Source organism: Falco peregrinus, chromosome 1 (genome assembly GCF_023634155.1).
Source record: "Falco peregrinus isolate bFalPer1 chromosome 1, bFalPer1.pri, whole genome shotgun sequence".
Taxonomy (NCBI): Eukaryota; Metazoa; Chordata; class Aves; order Falconiformes; family Falconidae; genus Falco; species Falco peregrinus.
The window spans coordinates 33,435,513-33,456,356 of record NC_073721.1 but is presented as its reverse complement, the minus strand read 5'-3'; the positions used below and the strand labels follow the sequence as shown (position 1 = coordinate 33,456,356).

At 44.1% G+C, this 20,844-nt stretch overlaps 1 protein-coding gene across 2 annotated transcripts in view; it reads right to left on the bottom strand.

Annotated features, from left to right (window-relative positions):
* Positions 1–20,844, bottom strand: part of RBM20 (RNA binding motif protein 20) — a 103,043-nt gene that overhangs the window by 15,501 nt on the left and 66,698 nt on the right. For both annotated transcript variants that reach the window (XM_055793651.1, XM_055793657.1), the window contains exons 2-6: positions 7,857–9,054; positions 6,141–6,202; positions 5,893–5,984; positions 5,461–5,552; positions 977–1,120 (exon numbers count right to left, since the gene is read on the bottom strand). In XM_055793651.1, coding sequence (XP_055649626.1) covers positions 977–1,120; positions 5,461–5,552; positions 5,893–5,984; positions 6,141–6,202; positions 7,857–9,054 — 1,588 coding nt within the window. The remainder of the gene's footprint in view (positions 1–976; positions 1,121–5,460; positions 5,553–5,892; positions 5,985–6,140; positions 6,203–7,856; positions 9,055–20,844) is intronic.

Below are 20,844 nucleotides of genomic sequence, written 5' to 3'. Positions count from 1 at the left end.
AGATTGTAATCTGTGTCTTGCAGAATTGCAAGAGAGCCAGATAAAAGCAGATCAGAGCATGAACAGCCAGAAAAAAGCTCCCCCCCCCAAGTCTTAAAAACCTGAATGATATCAGCTAGCACTTTTATTTACACAAAAATTGCATTAGAAGTGACTGCGGTTTAACTGGTTGAGGAATACCGCTCATAGCTGCGTAATGACTGCATTTTGAAACATTACAGTCTCAAAATTGCCCACTGGCTTGGATTCTACATCCACCTGTACTGTCTCATGCAGCTATGTGAGACAGTATTTTCAACTCTTCCCAGCCTACCACCACTGGTAGACTTCAGGTACCTTGAAGAAAGCCCTCTACTACAATCTGGTGCAGATTAAAAGGGAGGGAGGGAGGTGTCAGTGCCCCCTGTAAGGGGACAGCCTTTACAATGGTCACCCAGTGCAGCCATGGCATGGGGGCTCTGCCACCAGCCTGGAACTGTAATTACACCATTGCAGGATCTGCCTCTGCTGTAACAACAGTTCAGCAGCGTAGGGCAGCCAAACCAGGCTAGAGTGCAAATCATTCTCCAAAACCCAGTTCAGCTCTACAAGTATGGGTAAGGAAGCAACAAAAACCTCCCAAACAGAACAAAAGAAGTCTGAAAGTAACCCTAACAAATGGCTGAGAGAAGAAGGCTAAGTTACTAACTTCTTTAAAAATTAATATTATTATTATTATTATTATTAAAAGTAAAGTTTTACAACATTTCATTGAGATTTCTGGGTTTTTTAACAAGAACTATGAGGCAGTAGTCATGGCTATGCCATCATCTCAAAAAAAAAAAAAAAAACCGCCACCTTTTTTTTTTAAGGGCAGGCTTCCTTTATTTAAGTTTCTATTACAAAAAAAAGAGATTTTCCCCAAAGACTCAGTCTTCATATCAGTATGTCTTTATGCCAATAGATGTCAATACCAGTGACCACAAATACACAGTACCTGATTAGTGGATTTCATGAGGATATAGTTGGTGACCTTCCCAAATGGGAGGCCCAGGTTAATGACATCATTCTCTGTGCAGCTTCCCTCGGGGAGGTTGCAGATGTGAACAACTCGACCCAGTGTAGATTTCCTTTGGGGAAACTGGGGAAAAAAACAACTCAAAACAATGTTTTTATCTTAGATACTCCATCCACTAGATAAGACCTTACATTTCTGGAAAAAAAAATAAATGTTCTGTTCTGTGTACCTGTTAAGGACAAATATTCTTTTTTTAAAACCTTGGTTTTTAACATCTTGGTTTAGAAATACAAATGCAAAGGACAATGTTTAACTGCAGTGCAGCTTGCAATGGAGTCTCCATCCCTGGACATTAGAAAGTCCAGAGAGGATCTAGAGAAGAGATGCTCTCATTCAAACCGGATTAACGATACTGCTGCAGAAGCTAACTTTCCACCTCAAACATTATGGACTCCAGGGCTTCAGTTCCCAGGCATGTCACATCAGAGGGCTGGGCTGCCACAGACACAGGCCACTGCCCCTGTACTTTGCACCAGCAAGAGTTTGGAGGCCCCTCAGTGTTTGGATACAGAGGGTGCCCCTGCCACGGGGGTCTCAGCCCCTCCTGATGAGCTCCCTGTGGGGCCACTACCCATCTGGTACACCAGCACAACCCCTGTGGCTCCTCTGCCAAGCCAGATGGGCTTTCCCAGCCTGTCTGCATCTCTTGGTCCCACTGGGGGCTCTGTGCCTTCCCCGCACATGAAGGCACCATGCACTATTGCTGAGTAAAAGGCCCTTAGCAGACAGTTTGCAAGCAACACGCAAAAGATTAGTATTTTCAAGTATTCCATAAACACCCATTTACATGGTGCTGGTGGTGCCTGGAAATGGAAACAGATGCTCACTGCAGTCCCTGCTGAATTTGTGGATGTTAGAAATCAGTTTAGGTGACTATAGAGGCATTCCGGACAGCAGGGGCTGAATTTAAACCCTCCTTTTTTGCCCTGGTGGAACAGACCAGGCCAGGGGTAAAAGTGACCTCATTTAACTTGTGAGATGACACACAGCTGTACCTCAGGTTGGAAAACCTGCTACTCTCCCCTCTCATTGCAACAACACACAGTAGAAGGGACTTCTCACCTCAGGGGGGGCACGGGGACCACTGGACAGGCAGAGGCAGAGCTCCTGAACTGGGCTGGCACAGGCACACAGCACCAGTGTGGTAATCACTTCCGAAGGGTGGAAGTCTATTTTGGAGTGCTGGGGCAGTTCCCAAAGAGCCGCCTGTCTCCCTGACATGGAGAGCAGGCTCTCTACTACTTGTGCAAAGAGGCATCAGGGTATACTCAGAGAGGAACATAATTTACCCCAGCTAATGACACGCAAAACATTGCTCACACAGGATTAAGCCTTCCCGGACTACTTCCCTGTTTATGACCTCTGCTGTTGGGATTTTACTGAAGAAGTAACTTTACCTTCAGTTAAAATTGTTCCATTCAAGGGAAGATGCAAATCACATAGTCTTGTGGGATCAAGTTCACCAGAGCCATCACAAATGTTTGGCTTGTCATCAAGTTCACAAGTTACAGAGCTGATGTTATCTTATTTACACCTTCATCCCATTACCTTCCCTCCAGGCTTCACCACTTAACCATTTGTGTATTTTTGCTGCAGCAAGACCCTGTATTATATAGTGCTTTGCTATTCAGCTTGCATCTTACAGAGCCTGCCCAGGTGCGAAAGGTAAGTCAAAGACGTGCAAAAGTCCAGAAGTAAGATGTTTTCTCTAGCAGAAAAACTAACAAAGACCTGATCCTGAAAAAGATGAAGCAACTCAACTCCACTTGAACAGAAAAGGAAGTGATGGCTGCATGCAACTGGCAAGGCAGCATGTAGCACACAACAGAATACAACTACAGCTAGCAGAGGAAAAGGAAACTTTCCTGACAGCAAATGCAGTCCCAGTGTAGGAACACCCCAGGTCACCTGGCACCTTCTGTTTGTTCTGTTTGATCTGTTAAGAGATGGTATGTTAAGAGTCTATGGGACTAGAAAGACTTAGCTGTTTCCTACCTAGACTCCAGAGCCCATGTTTGGACACGTGCTCAGCGGTATTAAATCAAACAACTGTAAGATGTTACCATCTCCCCACAATTGGCAATGGCTTAAATCAAAATGGTACGCTATAAATCTGCTGTAATTCATGATTAAGAATGGTCACATACTTGTACTAGAAGTCAACGGGCTGTACCAAGCAATAATTTTGTCAGCTGATTGAAGTTAAATTGGATCCATTCATTAAATAGAGCTGTAAATCACAGTCAGAAAAGGAACAGACACCTTCCATATCCACAGTCAGGAAGTTAGAGGAGCCGTTGTGTGTCAAGCGTTGAATGTAGTTTTTAATAAGACTGTAAGTTAACTTTGCAGCCAATGTCTACAGAGGTTTACCAAGGCAGCTGCACAACTACTACAAAAATAATTGGATGCACAGCAGCAAAATGCACCTCATACTGTTTGCCTATTATTTCACCAATCTAATTTGGTTATTTTTATTACAGCTTTTTTTTTACCTTTTTTTTGTTGGTTTTTTTTTTTTGTTTCTTGCTCTTCAAAATCTTTATCCCTTTCTTGAGCTTCACCTGAATTTTGTCTAAATAAGAAACTGACAGTCCCATCCCTCCAGTGCTAATGGCTCTCCATGCCCGAGCGAAGACTTGTAGCACTATATTTGCCTTTTGAAGAGGGATAGAGTTATTTGCAGATGGAAAGCACAGAGCAAGCTCTTCCAGAAATCTGAACACTTTGTTTATGATTACATGCAGGGTCAAGTATAATCTCGCACTGCTCAGTTAAATGGCAGCAGCTTAGTTGAAAGTGAATACTACCGTGCAAAGGTGTAATAAATTATAAGCCACCTGGGTTGCAGAGTGAATGACAGCTGGCAAACTCTGTCTTAACACCTCTAATATAGCTCGCTGTCCACTCAGTGAGCTTCTGAAGAAAAAGAGGATTTACAGTGTCCAGCAAAATCAAAGTTATTGTTTCTTTTATCTCTTATAGTACTGCAGGTCATTCAGATGGAGGATTTCTGCAGGCAGCTTAAATGATAAATAGTGACAGATTCTAAGGAGAAACGATACTGGTATTAACAGTAATTTCATTTGTTGCGAGGTTGACAGACATGATGAAAAGGAACATTCCTCTGCACCCGCTGCTACTCCACCTCTGACCTTGGAGGCAGCTGTCATGAGCAGCTCTGCTCTTTGCTCCCCTGCGCACACAGTGTCTGTGACAGGCAGAAGCTCAAATCCCTCCAAATAACCTCCTGCACAGCAAAACCACGCAGGAGAAAATTGGTTGGATTAAACAAATCTGGGTGACGATTCTGTGAGCAATGCCTGAGGCGAACTGGAGTGCACAGGGACACAATTCAACCGGGCTTTCCAAAGTGCCTGAGACCAAATCAGGATATATACACAAAAGCTAACAAGGTGAAAACTTGGAACGCCTGGATTACTGCTGCTATTCCATGAACGCCCTAACATGAGTCCTTGATGTTTCTAGCTGTAATCATAGCTTTCCGATATATGTTAAGCTTCATTTTAACTCCAACAACTTTGTATTTCCATTATGTATATGATTTGTTTTTATTTCCTTTTTTTCCCCCTTTTTTTTGTTGTTTGTTTTTCCTTTTAAAATCTTCCTGCTTTGTCAGTGTAAGAACCACTTTTAACGCTATCCTTTTTTTCTGGTATTTTTTGATTATTGGGCTAGGAATTCAAGTGGGCATTAGAGCGATATAACTGGGGACCGGCGTTGAATGTGGGGGTGTGGCACTTATAAACTTAAGTCATAGAAGCCTGTACACAAAAGCAAACTGGCTGAAAGGCTACTGGTGGCAGCAGATGATATAAATGGTACACTAAAATAAACTAAGAAAAATTTAGTACAATATAACGAATTGACCTGGGACCTCCAGGTGAGTAACAGCGAAGGTGCAGCCACTATCTTTGCCACTATTGCTATCTGGGAGAAGGACCCCAGCATGGGAGAGGCAGAAAGCAATTGCTACAAATAAATAACCAGAGAAATGGAAGGCTGCTTGCTGGGATCAATACTCAGAGTAAGTAAAAACTAATCCAAATATTCATTCCAAGCTGAAGCTGACTTCCCTGGGCTGAAAAGACTCAGAAAGCTGGGGGGAAATGTCAATGGGATATACACAAAACCATTTACCCTCCTCCCCAAATCCCTCTAAAAAGCAAACAACCTTAAGCACTGAAAAAACCCCCTAGAATCAGGTTCTGATTTGGCCAAAATCAAAAGCATAAAAGCACTGTGGAGAAGTTGAAATAACAGAGTGAATAATCAGATTGTTGTCTAAAATGAAGCCTTCATAGTTTTAATTCCAGTAAGTAGAAGTGGCTTCAACAAGAATCTTGACAAGGAGATCAGTTTGCTTAGGTACTCACTCTTACCCCTGATGGAGGAGAAGAAAATGTAGGACCTGGCTGGCCAAAGGATCTTGCTGACGTAGTGATAAAAGATGCGCCGACATTTGGTGGATAATCTAAATAATGGATTATACAGATTTCATGAAAATCTTGACTCATATTAATTGCATTAGTGTGCTCAGTAAGCAATGCCCCATTTACATAATTCATTTCATAGTCTCTACACCAAATTATAGACTGTTTCATTGTACTGTGAAAACAAGCCATTGTTTGGAAGAATAATAAATTCATACTTTGAAAGGCACAGTACTGGCTCTTAGCTTTTCTGTGCACAACCTTGGAAACTCGCACTGCATGTAAAATGTCCACTTTTCCCCCAGAGAGTGACTTCACTTTCAATTAAAAAAAAAAAAAAAAAAAAAAGTGTTTTTAACTATTGCACATACAACCATTCACCTTCGATACTAGATGGATTGAAAACTGCTGCATTATTTGGTGATAAATGCAATGTTCCATCTGCTGAGCTTAACACACATCGGACACCAATGCTGGAAAAGAAAGAAAAGAACTTTATGAACATGCATAAAGTGCCATAAATATTAAAGCTTAATTATTAGACAGTAAATACCCGGTGTAAAGCCACTGAAGTAAGGGATGGTCTGTTAGAAATTCAGTTGGAAGACTGTCTCTAAAATAATACTTACTTATCAGAAAAAGCCATACATTTTTGGATGTGAAGACTTCCCTTAATGTGCTGATCCCAGTCCTATGTTGAAACAAAGAGATTATGAGCATAGGAAATTCCTGAGACAAATTTACAAGAGATTGCTTCTCCATTCAGTTTACCTTATTCTAAAAACAATACTGAGACACTGAAGATCATGTTGTGCGATGCTGGAGCCAAGCACACTTTCATCCAATGCATTTACTGATTTGTTATTTGTAGGTAAAATTATCGTTTGCTTTACAAAAGGAGAGATTCTCTGTATTAGTTTTTAAATCCAGTATATTTCTATTAATTCAGTTACTTCACCCTAGCTGAAGAGCTCATCCTGCATGTGCTGAGCACCCTCAGCTGCTGCAGTGTCCATAAAGAAGGTGCTCAGCACACAGGGCAGCCAGGGCAGCACTTATTCATTTCAATAGATTAGCAAAATCTGTGCAATCACATTTAGCTCTTTACACTTCTATGATCCAAATGAGGCAGTGTATTAAACGCTGACGAACAGATGAACCAAAACTCGCTGTGATGACATTTCCCCTGCCCTTTTTAAATGGTAATGAAGAAAATAAATGCCCAGCATGCCCTAGATGGGGGCTGCCTCAGACCAGCCTTGTAGCTGCAGTAACCACAGCAAATCCTTTTGCAAGCAGCTGCTCAAAGAGTAAAAGGGAAACATGAAAGAGCCAACGTATTCAAATATCCCAAAGCCCTGGGCCGTGTAAATATCAGGGGCTATTTCATTTGCTGGACATCTTCCTTCCTATACACACGCTGTTGTAATGTTTTCGTCAGGCCACCATCAGCATGAAAACACATGCCTTTGTGGTTAGGTGCCAGTCCTGCGAGGCGATGGAAAAGATTGTGAGGACTTGTTGAGCAGGGCTCCCCAGGAGGCCAGAATAACCCCAGCCAGAGCCCACGAATGGCTGTGTGGCTCTGAAGGCCACGTAAGTGGCCTTCTTCAGACCTGACCTGTATAACATGACCTAGCACACAGGCTCTCTGGGCAACTGGGAAGCTGCTTCTCAAGGGTGGGGTTGGATTTGCAGCTCCCCTTGGCAGCATGAACAGAGAAGTGGGACCGTGGTCTGCACCACACGTGCTGAGCAGCTTCTTGCTTTCAGGACAAAGTTTCTGGGGACCCTGAGTTCTAAACTTTCCTTAGAGATTCTAGGAGGAGGAAGAGATTCCAACAGAGGAATTATTAAAATAGTTTTATCAAAATGCACTGTTTTGTTTAAGCAAACTGCTTCCACAAGGCTGTCACAGGAAGATGTTGGGATCAGAAATGCAAAGAGAAAGGGAGAGGCAGATGAAACTGCTGATGTGTGGTTACAATACTGGCTTGGAAAGCGGGGGATCGGCTTCAGGCTCCTCCTCCCCTCGCTTCGGGCCCATGAGATGAGCTGCGACCCCAGCTCAGACCTCACGTTTCTCACGCCAGCGCTGTAATCTCACCAACTTTCACAGCGAGATGCGGAACAAAACCAGATCTTGAAACCCCACTAATTGCCATGAAACAGATGGACGACACCCTACGCGAAACTATGGCCCTTTGTTTCCGCTTCTCTCGGGGCACCTCGGTGGCAATGGATGCTGGTAGCAAGGGGTGGCAGGAGCCGGCGGGCAGATCAATCGCCAGGCAGCCTGTTCAGGGGTCCAAACCGTGCCCTGGGGGCGCCTTAAAACCGCTCACCTTCAGATCGAAGATCTTCTTGTCGCACAGGGTGCAGATGTGGGGGAAGTGGAGGGGGGCTGTGCTGCGGAGGTCGCCCAGCTGGTGCGGCGGCAGGGAGCGGGCGGGCAGGTCGGGCGCGCCGCCACTCCGCTCCTCTTTCTGCCTCATGCGAGGGCTGCTGAAGCTCTGCTTGCTGTGGTTGAGGCGGCCGAAGGCGGGGGGGGCAGCCGCGCTGAACTTTGTGTCAGGTGTCGGCTCTTCAGGGTTGTAGAGCTCGTTTCTTATTTCATACTGCTGCTGACTTGCTGACGACCACAGGCTGTCGCTGGGCACGAGGTCAGGCTTGTTTTGGCCGGGGAAATTAGGGATATTTTCCCACTGGTTGCTTGTACCGCTGCCATGCAAGACGGGGCCGGGATCTCCTTTCGGATGGGAGCCTGTGTGCGGGTCGCTGGGGAAGGCCCGCGGTGCCCCATGCTGTGCTGCTGCCACCGCCCCATAGGCCTCCTTGGGAAAGGCGCCCGCCGCCGCCTCGTGCTGCAGCGGGCCGGGAGCCCCGAAGTGACCCTCATAGCGCGGCCCTGCTGCCGAGGAGGCTGCGTGGGCCCCGCTGCCGTGGAAGCCATGCTGGCTGGGCTGCTCCCCCTCCGAGGCGTACGTCTGAGGGGTGGCGGCAGCGGTGTTTTGCTTGTTGTACTCATAAAAGCCCCCCGCAGCAGCTGCAGCAGCGGAGGTGGAGGCACCCACCTTGTTAAGACCCACCACCACAGGTTGCTGACTGGAGCCGGAAGCCATGACGCCTCCGAAGGGACTCATGACGATGGCGTTGGGAGTCTGGGCCTGGACGGGCCCCAGGCTGCCCCCCGGCGTGGCTAAGGCTGGGCTCTGGCCAGGAAAGGCAATGCCGCCGGAGGGGAACCCAGTGCCGGCGATGCCAGGTCCCTGCGGTGGCCCCGTGCTGTGGCCCTGCGGGGTGTTCATCACAGTGGGGTGCCTCAGCTGGTTGAAGAGCGGCTGGGACATGGCGACTTTGGAAAGCACCTGGTTGAGGACGGTGGCAGCGGCCGGGTTGTTGGTGACGGCGGTCTGAGCCAACTTCAGCCTGTGGAGCGTGAGCTGCGCCTGGAGCTGCGCCAGCTGCAGGCTCGCCGGCGAGGGGAGCAGGGGGCTCGGGGTGCCGACGGAGAACGGACTCTTCTCCAGAAGCTTGGCAGCGCTGCAAAGGATCAGAATCTGGGTTAGCCAAATTCATCCAACATCTACCCGTGCTCACCTCCCGCTAAAGCCTGGCATGGGATATGCAGCTGCTTCCGGAGATTTAGCTTATCTAAACCCAGAGAATGCAAGGTGGTGATTGAGAACGTAGCCATAACATGTCATCTTCCCTTCCACATCTGCTGCTTTCAATCAAAAAGCTACTAGGGAGACAACTACACCAAAGGTCTCGCTTTAAAACCCCCATTGCACCCCTCATCAACGTCTGGATCAGGCCTCTTCAGCTCATTTTAAGTACCTATAGGACTCACACCTCTAATGCAGACCAGAAAGAGAGGTGACACAAACCCTCCCACACCATCGCCAAATCTACAAGTTTTCCTCTTTGCTGCATTTCTTGCAATCCCCAGCCTTTCTGTTGAGACTTCACCGCTCCTGACTGATTTTGCAACGTCACCATGACTCCCTTTTCCCAGAGAGCAAGGGGATGTGAAGAAAAGGGCATCAAATGGGACTGTAAAGCCAGCCCTATAGATACTTCACACCTAGCACATCTGGCTGAACAAAGCAAGATGAAATGCACCTTGTGTTTTAATTGTTTACAGTTCTCGTTTAATTAACCTGCATGGCAGCCCGTTCTGTAACAAAGTATATCGTTTCCCTGTTGTACAGATGCAAATATAGAGGAGGGGAAAAAAAAGGGAATGACTTGCCAGAAGCTGGAGCAGCTACGAACAAAATGTCCCGAAGAGTTTTCACAGTTCATGGGAATGTAAGGCAAAATTTCTGCAGTGCCAGCTGGTGAAAATCAAGGTCTTTATACTTTCTAGAAATCAGAGGTGCATTAAGTGCTCTTCCTCAAGTCTTGTACATTAGATGGATAAATGATGACTAAACTGCCTGCCTGAATTCCAGAGTTGGGAAAATAGATTATATTTTCAGGCATATGGTGATTCCTGGCTTTGGAAGGCACCTTTGGGACATCTCACCAGTTCACAGCACCACACAACACCACCACCAACCCTTCTTCCCCCCACCCCATCAAACCCTACAAACATAAACCAGAAAAAAAAAAATCAAAATGGGTAAAGTCCAGCAAAGTTATAAGCAAGCAAAATGTCATAATAGAAAATACTAGGCAGCGCTAGCTTCCAGGCAGCTGCACCCATCCTGCTTCTACCAGCCCGCTGCTGTGCCCTTTCAGGGTGCCCTCTGCATCATCTGTGGCAAAGCCAGCCTGGTCCACATGTAGGTACACCGTCCCATGGCCACGCTCCCTTCTGTATGTCATGCTGCTTACGCTTGGATATCACCAGACATTTTCACACCCCTAGAAGAATAATGTTAGCCATCACTTTTTCCACCACCAGGAGCCTCTGCTCACAGACAGCAGAGCTACGCAGCACATTACAAATGGCTGTTCATTCTGAAAATGAGAGCAGAAAGCACTCGAATAACAGGGATGTGGTCCAAAGCTCAATTAATTTATATTGTAAAAATGTATTGAGTTTCAATTTAGGCCTTTCAAAGCAGCAGGAGCTATGCATCAACCGCCACACAACCCTCACTGTTAATAATTGGCCAATTTGCTAAACTGCATGGATGAAGTTGTAGTTAATGATAAATGTCTTGTCAGCATGCTACATTTGAAAACCACAAATTAGGAAAACATCTGCTTAAATCCAAAGTATGACTAAGAGAAAATGAATGGGTTTCATATTTAACGTTTAACTTCCACTAGCAACTGCAAGGCACATCTGTCTCCCAAAATACAAAACGCCGTTTGGATGAGTGCATCATTATGTAATGACAAGACTCCCTGCCAGCACAAGCTGACACCAGTGAGCTTCAGAGCTGAGGTGCCTTTTGTTTTCCTGTGTGGTTTCCATCGCTGACTCTCTGACTTGCACTCATAGCACACTTTGCTGTAAATTTGATTATGGATGAGAGTCAGGGTTCAAGTACAGTCAAAACAATATGGAAGCTGTCAGAAACCCAGCCCGTGAGTCCTTGAGGACCCAGAAAAGCTACCGAGGAGCCCCGTGGGGTGCGAGGGGCTCAGTGAGCGGGGGATCCCGCACTGGCACGCATACTGTTGTCACTGCTGGGGAACATGGCAAAAACCTGTGCCCAGGCTGTATTGTGCCACCAGCATCTGCAGCATCCCAACTTATGATGTGCTGTGTGGGACATGCTGCAGTCTTAACAACTGATTCATTTTATAGCTGGTTATACGTTCAGTACGCTAAGTAAGCTGTAAAACTCTTAAAAAGAGTTTTATAGAGCGTGCAAGTAAGAACAGCCTGGTGGTCTTAAAATAAAAAGAAAAGCCAGCAGCCAGAATATGAAGCTTTCAGGCTCAGGAGCCACAGATTACTCCTGTTCCCAGCAGTCCCATTCCACCGTGCGGCAAGCCTACATGGCAGCATGCATATCCCAACAGCTGCAGCTGCTTCCCAACTCTGGTGGCTACCTGCTGGATGTGGGCACGGGCTCCCTCTCTCCAGTGAACCCACCTCACTTGACACTGCCACAAGCCCTGAAGCTCCCTCAGCCCCTCCCTGTTTTGACCAGCTTTGGAGCACTGTCTCTGAGAAGCCCCCAGCACATCAGTAGTGCCCTGCCAGAGCAACCCCCCGCTGGGCATGCCCGGGGCGCTTGCTGCTCCCTGGCTCTGCAGCAAGGGCAGCAGCGCCCTGCACAGCTGCATGGTGGGCTCCTCTGGCCATCTCAGGCCAACAGCTTTCAAGCCCTGCTGTGGAGCCAGGCAGCACCCTGCTCCCTGCACCTGCCAGCTCCATCCCTGGACCGCAAGTCAGCGGTGGGGTGGGCTGGGGGGCTGCAGGGAGCCTTACCTGCAGAAAAAACACGTAAGGAGAAGCTGCAGCCCCCAAGCCACTCACAAAGGGATGGAGTTAGTGAGAAGGGTCATTCCCACACACCAATAGGTTTGGGAATAGCCACAGCCTCCAAATCCATTTGCCTGTTAAGAATTTTCAGATTTCAGGGTGTTTCAGGTTGCAAGTTTTATCCTCCCACAGCAGAAACAGAATATTCTATCATCTAATCAAGGCAAAGAAGCAAGGGCATGTTCATGGGTCAGTGGGAAAAGCAAATACACAGATGGGAGGTTGGAAGAAGAGCTGTGTATAAAGCATCTTTTAGAGTGACACCCACATTTAAGGATTTCTGTTCTGTTATGAAATACAGGACGTAAGAGACACATGGGACCAGCATGCACAGCTTTGAAAGTTCCTTTCCCTCTTTCTGTTCTAGAACCATAATATTTATATCTTTGGTAACATCATTTTGAAAATAATCCTGCTACAGATTTACTAAACCATTGGAAACTGCACATGCAAAGTGAAGATAGCACTCTGCTAAGGCATTTTGTGGGGGCCACTGACCACTCGTACACATACACCTCCCACCCCATCTCATCCTCAGGTTACCAAAACACAGCCCCCATCTGCTCGTGGGGGGTCTCTGCCACAAGATGAGTCAAAGCAGCTGAATGAAGCTCTCATTCTCCATCAAGTGCCCAGGGAATTAGCCTGCGTCAGCCAAAGTTAGCTCTATCCTGTGCAAAACATTCCCAATTATAAGGTCAGTGATGTAAAAAGTAAACAGAAGTTGTCCTCTTTGTTTATTTATTTAATGTTAGTTGTACAGCAGGGCTATACCAGCAATCTCTTTGTACAACCAGGAGAGCCAGAAATGGTCTTGCTTTACTAAAATAATGACAGGCAGGAGCGCTGCCGTACAGTTTCCACAAAGAAATCCATAAACCAGGCAAGTTTTCACAGCTCTGGGAGGCAGGAGCTGAAGATGTGCACCGACTACTGCAATACAATGAGATTGCAAACACTGGCAAGCTATATTGCTAGAAATCAGTTCAGCCCATCTGTTACCCCTGTAATCTTTATTATGCTTTTAGCATCCAAGAACAGTGAGCAACACACAGTGGCAGAGGTGAAGTAATCTAGATGGCTGGATTATTTGAGTAATCCTGTCTACAAGAGCAATGAAAAGGCCGAACACAAAACACATCTATTAGAACAGACCGACAACCTAGAGCTTGATTTTCAAATGACAAAATTAAGGATTTTAAAGTGCTGCCCAGCACCTTTTAAAATTAAGAAATAACTAAAAAAAAGATCTGAACTAACAAAGTTATGACCTTAGCTGCAACTTTTTATTTAGGAAGTATTTATACTCACAAATCTTTGAAATGCTGCTTCCCTCCCCTGTGACACATTTGCCTTTACACGTAATCACATCTACTTGTCAAAATCTTTAAAAGATAAATTTTTAATCTTTTTTGTTCCAAAATGTGCACATTTTTTCCCAAGCTGTCTGTATTACTGTGTTGATTTCAGAATTAAAATGGCCAAAGATATTAAGATACCCAAGTATCCTAGATGTGACTACTCTGCGTTAGGATAGTATTAGACCTGAGACTGTATTTGCAGTAGTACACTGCTCTTTCATCCATTAGAGCTGTTTCTAAATCAGTTTTTCTAACAGTTAGAAAACTTTAAATCTTTAATTCAGAGCTCTTGAATACATCAAAGAGAACCATTTCCTAATTCTCCAAACACAAAATCAATTATAATCTGCTATGTGGAAGTGTGAACAGCCCTTCCCTGTAATGCATCATGTATTCAAAACACATGGGACTGCCTTCTCAAACTCCTCCAAAACAGTTGCCGCTGTACTAAAAGACAAATTTAAAAAGCCTTAAAAATAAACAAATTAATTGGTGTATGGATGGAGCTGGTAAGATATTTAGAGGTAAACCTAGTCTTCAAATAAAAATGCACCATTTGACAGTACTTCAGTGAGATTATGTTTGTATGTGACGACAGAATTCAGCTTCTTGAATTCAAGGGAACTGCAAAGCCACACTTCAAACACTGGTAGAAGTAAAGACAAAGTTCAGCAATCTCAATTATAGATATTCATTATTAGAATAATTTAAATTATATTTTATGCTATGCTATTTCGCTGACTCCATTAAGAATACAAAGTTTACGTTCATTTTTGCTTGCTGAATAAACTCAGCACTTTCATCAATAAAAAACTGGAGCGCTGGCTAAAAAATGGACACAGGAACTTTTTCCTAAACTCTAGACTGCATCTGGCTGATACTAAATGACTGTTTACTTTCTCTTTAGCTCCACAAGTAGATAAGAAATATTTTCTTTGGCTTTTAGTAAAATTACTTTCTTGGTCAGAAAAGCTTGGAAAGTCTGCTGAATGGAGAAAACCCCTCCACCCTTATAATTTAAGCTCCAAAATCATCTGCCACCAAACTTTTTTTTTTGCTGAGTTCTAGTTAGAAATGACAAAAAAGAAGAGATCATGTTTCACAGTAAGTTCAGCTAATGATGGGGAGCACTAAAAACCTTAAGCTACTTTAATACATTTATAAGCTGCAAGTAAAACCCTTCTTATTCCAAATAAAAGTTTTTAAAGCTCTCCATTATACTATTGAGGGAGTAAAATACAACATCAGCCAACATATACATGTGCTTTGCCAAGTGAGTTTTGCATATGTTTGACAATGCTAAACTCTATTATCTGGACAGTCATCCAACCTAACAGCTGGAAGACGAAACATAAAATGTTATCACAGAGCTGCTAAACTCAAGGTTTACAAAGCTAATAGGAGTTAAGTGCCTGCCTCCTACTGAGAGTCCTCTTTACTTATTTGAAACTTTCAGCCAAAATGTTCTCTGCATATAAACAAAGGCAGAGAAGTCAGGCAACTTCCACTGGGAAAGGGACACGATAAAGGGGCAAACACAGTCGCTGTGTCTTGGATAATGGTTGTCAGCACAAAAATAAAATGGGGAGCAATCTTAGGAGGATGGTTAGACCAGCTCCTGAGGTGAGATCAAGCTGAACTCAGCCACTCCTGATATATTTATTTAATCTGCTCTTAGGAACCTTCTTTGGTGGAGATTTCACAACCTCCAGGGACAACTGATTGTTCAACAACCCTCAGTCTTATAAAGCTCCTCTTAAAGCCTGTGGTGGCTCTCTGCTGACAGCACAAACCAGTCTCCCCATGCACACCAAGAAGGGCTTCTCTTACCTTCCTGCAAGCTGCTATCCAATCTTCTCTACAACCATCCCAGCTCCTTTCGCTGCACGTTTTGTGCATTGCACTTGTTCATAACGCCCAGTGTGATTGCTTTGCTTCGTAACAGCACAGCCCCGCGGTCCCCTGTTACATCCAGCCCCTGTCCAGCCGAGAGGCGTTGGTTGGGAGTGTTCTCTGAAGCTCAGCTGGTCTGACTTCCCACACAGGAAAGGCTAGCTCAATCCTTTCTTCTTTGGACTGTCCAATGGATTTATCATATCACCATTTCATACTGTCCTCATCAATGCTGCATCCAGGTTACGTCAGGTCCGGTTTGCCAGGGTTACTCTGGATTCCCATTCTGCCTCCAGAGCAATCATAAATCCTCTCCTCCTGGCGCTAGCTGCAGATTTAATGGGTGCTTTGTTCACCCAAATCATCAACAAAAGTGCCAAATAGACTAAAGATTGTTCCCAAGAAGGGAATCGCGATGCACCTTTCCATTTTCTCCCCAAACACCAGTAATTCAAGGACAACTTACCAACCTTGCAGCTCTGCTTTGTGTGCTGAAAAGACCATGCTATTTCCTCCTTGGTGGTCCCTTCTGCTAAAAAAAAGCAGCTGTCCTATTTGCAGTTGCAAGATAAAAAGGGTGGATCATCTCTGGTGAGACTGATTTCTTATAAACAATTCTTGCTTTATAGTTCTGGGAGAGCTGTTTGGAATTGTTTAAAATCTGATCTGGTTTCATTACAGCAACATTTGCTTCTGTTTGATTTAGCCGCTTTCAAATGCTGAATCCAGTGCCATAGACAACAGCCTGCACTTATGGCGCAAGAACAACAAAACCAGGTACCACCGAAGTCCGCACTGGCCATCACGCTTCCTCACCCCGTTATTCAGTATATATTTTACCCTGGAAATATGTTTCTTATGTTGCGTGGAACTCCAGATTGTATACTGGGCTTGTTTCTTTCTGCTTTCCCCCATGCAACAATAAATATTTAATTAGGCAAAGTTCAACTCCTTTCAAGTAAGGGACACAGTCCTGCAAAAGTACCACCTAAAGCCAAGGTTGTAAGTAATTTCCAGAAGTTGGAAAAGTTATTGCTTTGTTTCATGACATTTAAATCTTGTTCTGTTTTGATGATATGCCACAGTATGTCAGGGATGTATCTGAGGATTATTGTGCGCATACAAACACTGGTCTATACTTTAAATTTCAATAGGCAGCCATACAAATTCCCTTAGCTATATTGTAACCATCTATCTGCAACTGCTTCCCAAGGAAATGTAACTCTTTGTTCACTGAAATTAAAGAATTTCAAAATTGTATTTTTAAAAAAATAAAAATACTTTAAATGTATGCTAAAAACTGTCAGAAACAGCTATAGCACCAGATCAGTGCCCTCCGTAACATGTCGCAAAGGTCTAAGTTAGTAGAGAAATGGCATCACAGATTTATGGAGCTTCCAGGGCATGCTGTGCCCGTCTGGCAGTGCCACGCTGCCCGTGCCTGCCTCCCCAGCACCCTTCCTGCAACAGCCCTTATCATCTAGGCTTCAAATACCCTTTACAGTGCAAAATACCCAGGCTGGACTATCCCTGCCAACCAGCATCCCAGCAGGGCTCCTGCAAGAAGGGGTGTTAGGGGTCCCCAGCCACCCTGACAGCCACGGACCGCATGCAGAGGACAGTGCCAGGGTGCTGTGCGGCCATGTCCCCAGCCCCCGTCTGCTCCTGCCCGGGCAGCGAACGGCACAGCCCTGGGGGCTTGCCTGGAGGCCGAGGGGCACAGGAGGCCTTTTGGGAGGGGAAAAGGAGAAGAAAAGGTGGTGTGGACAGTGATGCAAATCCATAGGGTGAGCAGGGAGGCCAGGACAGAGATTAGCGCTGGCAGAGCCAGGTAACCCCAGGGGAATGGGGCGAGCGACTCCAGCAAATGCACCCCTCCTTCGGGGACTGCGCCCGCTGCTGTGCCCCGTGCTTGCAGTGCTGCTCCCAGCCTCCCCTCAAAAATAAAAGAAATCTGAGGAGAATAAAGCTTATTATAACTTAAGGGAAAAAAAAAAAAAAAAGAAAATACAGCCTTTAAAAAAAAACAACAAAAATGCCCCCCAAGTCAGAAACCTTTCAAAGGCTTTCTACATGAGCACATAGACAAATGCCCAACTGAAGAATAATCCTTGGCATATAACACTTACTAGAAAAGATATTACAGTAATATCTCACCGCACCTTCTGCTGATGTGCTTTCTGCACGGTATTGTTAACCACTACAAAAATAATAAATTTGAGCATATCAATATCTCGCACAGCCTGGAGGCGCAGCCTTTTTCATTTGTGTGTCAAAAGTAGGAAGCATAATGTGGTAGGCAGATAATTCCTCATTTGAATAAACCCTTTCTATTTCACAGTACTATAAGACAATAGAAAAGCCCTTTTACAAAGGTAATTCTTCAGTTTGTAGACAGGAAAATGACATGTAACTGTGGAAAGGGTAAAGTACTAAGAAGGATTTTTACTTCTAAGTAGCTTCATTTGTGCTCAAAGAAAGGATTGCCATTTGTGGAAAAAATGAAAAATATTAAACTCACCTTTTTTATCCTTTTATTCTTAAATATTAGTCCCAATGATATATTTGAAAAGTTTAATGAAAAAGCACATTAGTAAGCTAAGTCCCTAGGAGAACACTAGCCAGCATTCATAATGGCAACGGCACGGGCTACAGAAATGGTGCGCAAACCTTGAGCTCTTCTGTTTGCACCCGAGGTCAGCCGAAAAGCGGCAGCTGGTGACTAAAAGTCATCTGGGAGCATAACAATAATTTCATAATTTATCTATTATCACCACTTCCTCTAAAAGCTGTTTAAATGCTACGTCTTACTAACCACCATAGCACAGGAGTGCACAAGAAAAAACACTGGAATACCTTCTATCTAAAGTGGCCAATATAATTTACTTTCTCTTTATGGCTACTATTCTAAAGTAGGCAACATAAAGTTATAAATTAAAAAACAAAACCACACCCAACAACACAGCTTCACTTATTTTTTTTAATCAGATTTCTGATTAGAAAACCAGAACTTCTGCTGATTTCCTAACATATATATTAGATAACTATATACTTAAGCCTATTTTTCATTTTCCTTTTATGTATATTTTAAAAGCACATAAATGTTATAAATTCTGATTGTTTACATACCTACACGCATTACCGGTATACCTAAATTATACATGAATCTTACAAAGCCCAGATCTAATTCAGCTGTTAGTGAAGTGTGCTCCAAAGCCTTTCCTGATTTCACTGTAGCAAGAGCAATGCTTCTGTATCCTTTTTTGGTTATATTTAATTTAATCATAGAACATCAAAGAAGATTGCTCTCTTTTCATGATCTGTTTGAAATCAGCCTTTAATACTAGGTCATAATATTCATACTGTTACATGGAAGTAATACGCAGTGTATTTTAGCCTAGAAGCTTTCATGATCTATTTTGCAACGAATGTTGCTCACTTTTTTCTTTAATGCACCCCAATTTCTATGCTAAAGAAATTTTCATGTGAACCTTGCAAAATATATAGGAGGTTTTATTTATTTTTCTTATGTTAAAGTGCAACAGTTAGTATGAATCAGACCTGAGCGTGTTCCTTCTGGCTGAAAACAGCCTGTGCCAGAACTGCTGGAACTCTTTAGCTTTGAGAAGTTTAATTTATTGTCTTGAATAATAAACTGCCATTCAATCAACCTTGTGAAACAAAACATAAAACAGGCCGGTGCTTAAATCTTGAACAGGGACCAAAAGAGTTTTTCCACAAAGGAAATAAAATCTGGAGAGGCATTTTATATTAAATAACGCCAATTATTTTGCTCTACCTTTTTGTCTGCCTTCAGTATTAATTAGGAGTAATTGACAGTGAATATGCTCCAAGCTCTGCACGGTAAAATTGATTAGTACACTAAGATGGAAAATAAGAATCAGTTTTTGATGAAAAATATTGGGTTTCAGAGCACTGCATGTGGCAGCTGTGAAGAAGGAAAAAGTGTGAAGATGTTAACCTGTCCACAACGCTCAGCTGGGCATTTGCCCAGTCCTGCTGACAAAACTGTCAATGCAGGCGGCCGGCCACTACGCTTTGGTTAAGCAGTGCGTTATTTCCTCTTAATTTTTACTTGCTGGTTTTGTCTGTTTTTACTGTACTGCACATGCTCTGCTCAGTAACTATAGTCTAGATGTCTAAGTAGTTTATACAACTAAGGACAAATAGGTTTTAATTCATTCTGCTGTTTGGCATAGTAGGTGTTACACCTTGTGTAACTGGTGTATCTTTCAATGTCAGAATGTTCTGGGACTCAGATTCAGTTTTCTGCATGAAAAGATGTCTAAGCAAGTTGTGACCACTATTGGTTGGTTCGGTTTTGTTTTTTTTTTAAATGTAATTATTTTCTTTCAATTTTTTTTTTATTTCCCAGGCTTTACTTCTAAAATTAAAAAGCTGTCTTGAGCTATAAAGTATCAGTTATTCAAAAAAATTCCCAAACACCCAAACCACCCCCACACACCCCCCCCACAAGCCCCCATTAATAATGTTGCTCTGATTCTTTCTCTTTTTTTATTCCAAGGAACTCTATTCACAGTCTAATGACAGCATTTCCAGATTCAACTGTCTTTGAAATATTTTGGTATTTTACCTTCTTTCACATTCTGCAAATAATTCTTTGCCCACTGGCTGTAAACAACATTAATCTAATTCTGCTTTGTGTCTACTCACAAAGACTATGAGGCTTATTACAGGGTGGTTAACCATGGCAAATCAATAGGATACAATTTGGCGTGGAATGTCTTTTAAAGTATAAGAGCCCTGGTATTACGAAAAGCTAAGCGCGCTAAGAAGCTACTGCACAAACCAGATCGTATCGTTAACTTGAAATCCCAGTTAGCTGTTACCGCCAGAGCTGCACACGCCTGCCTTTTCCCTTCGCTACGGAAAGAGCTGTGCTTTACAGATCACTAAGGTACTCCGCTTGGCAGATTAGCGTCCCTCCTTGCTGGAGACAAGGGAGACAAGAGTTTCGGCGCGGCAGTGGGAGGACGCGGGTGACACGACATGATCTTACCTTCTTGCAACATATAGGGCTGCTGGGAGCAACCAGCCGGTGCGGAGGAAGCGCGGCCAGGAGCCGATGTCAGCGTTGTGCACATGCCTCCTGGTAACATCCCACTGACATTCTACCTGCTTTCTGTGCCCTGACTATTTACAAGCTTCCTTCCAGAAAGTCACAACCTTAGGAATGAAAAAAAAAAAAACCAACCCACCCCAAATGGAGGACTGGAAGGCGGGTCACGTGGCTGCCAGGAGCCGGTCTTGTTGCATTACACGCAGCGAGTGTGGATGGCAAACAATATCGGTTGATGTTTATGCCATATGTTCTCGGTCTCTTCATGTATCGGCACCAAAATCCTGTTTCTGCACAGGGTAATGCCATGGGGTCCTACCAGGGAGAGGGTCACAGATTAATGAGGCAAACTGTGGCAAAAACACAGCACGCTAACGAAGACTGAGAGGGACTGACTTTTACAAAGCATATCCTCGCTCTGGGAGGCAACAAACATTACCCAGCTAAAGTTTTAACCGTTTCTTAAAACATGCACTCAAATATGTTGTGGTTTAGCCCCTGAGCAATTTGTCCATGTTCAGATTTCT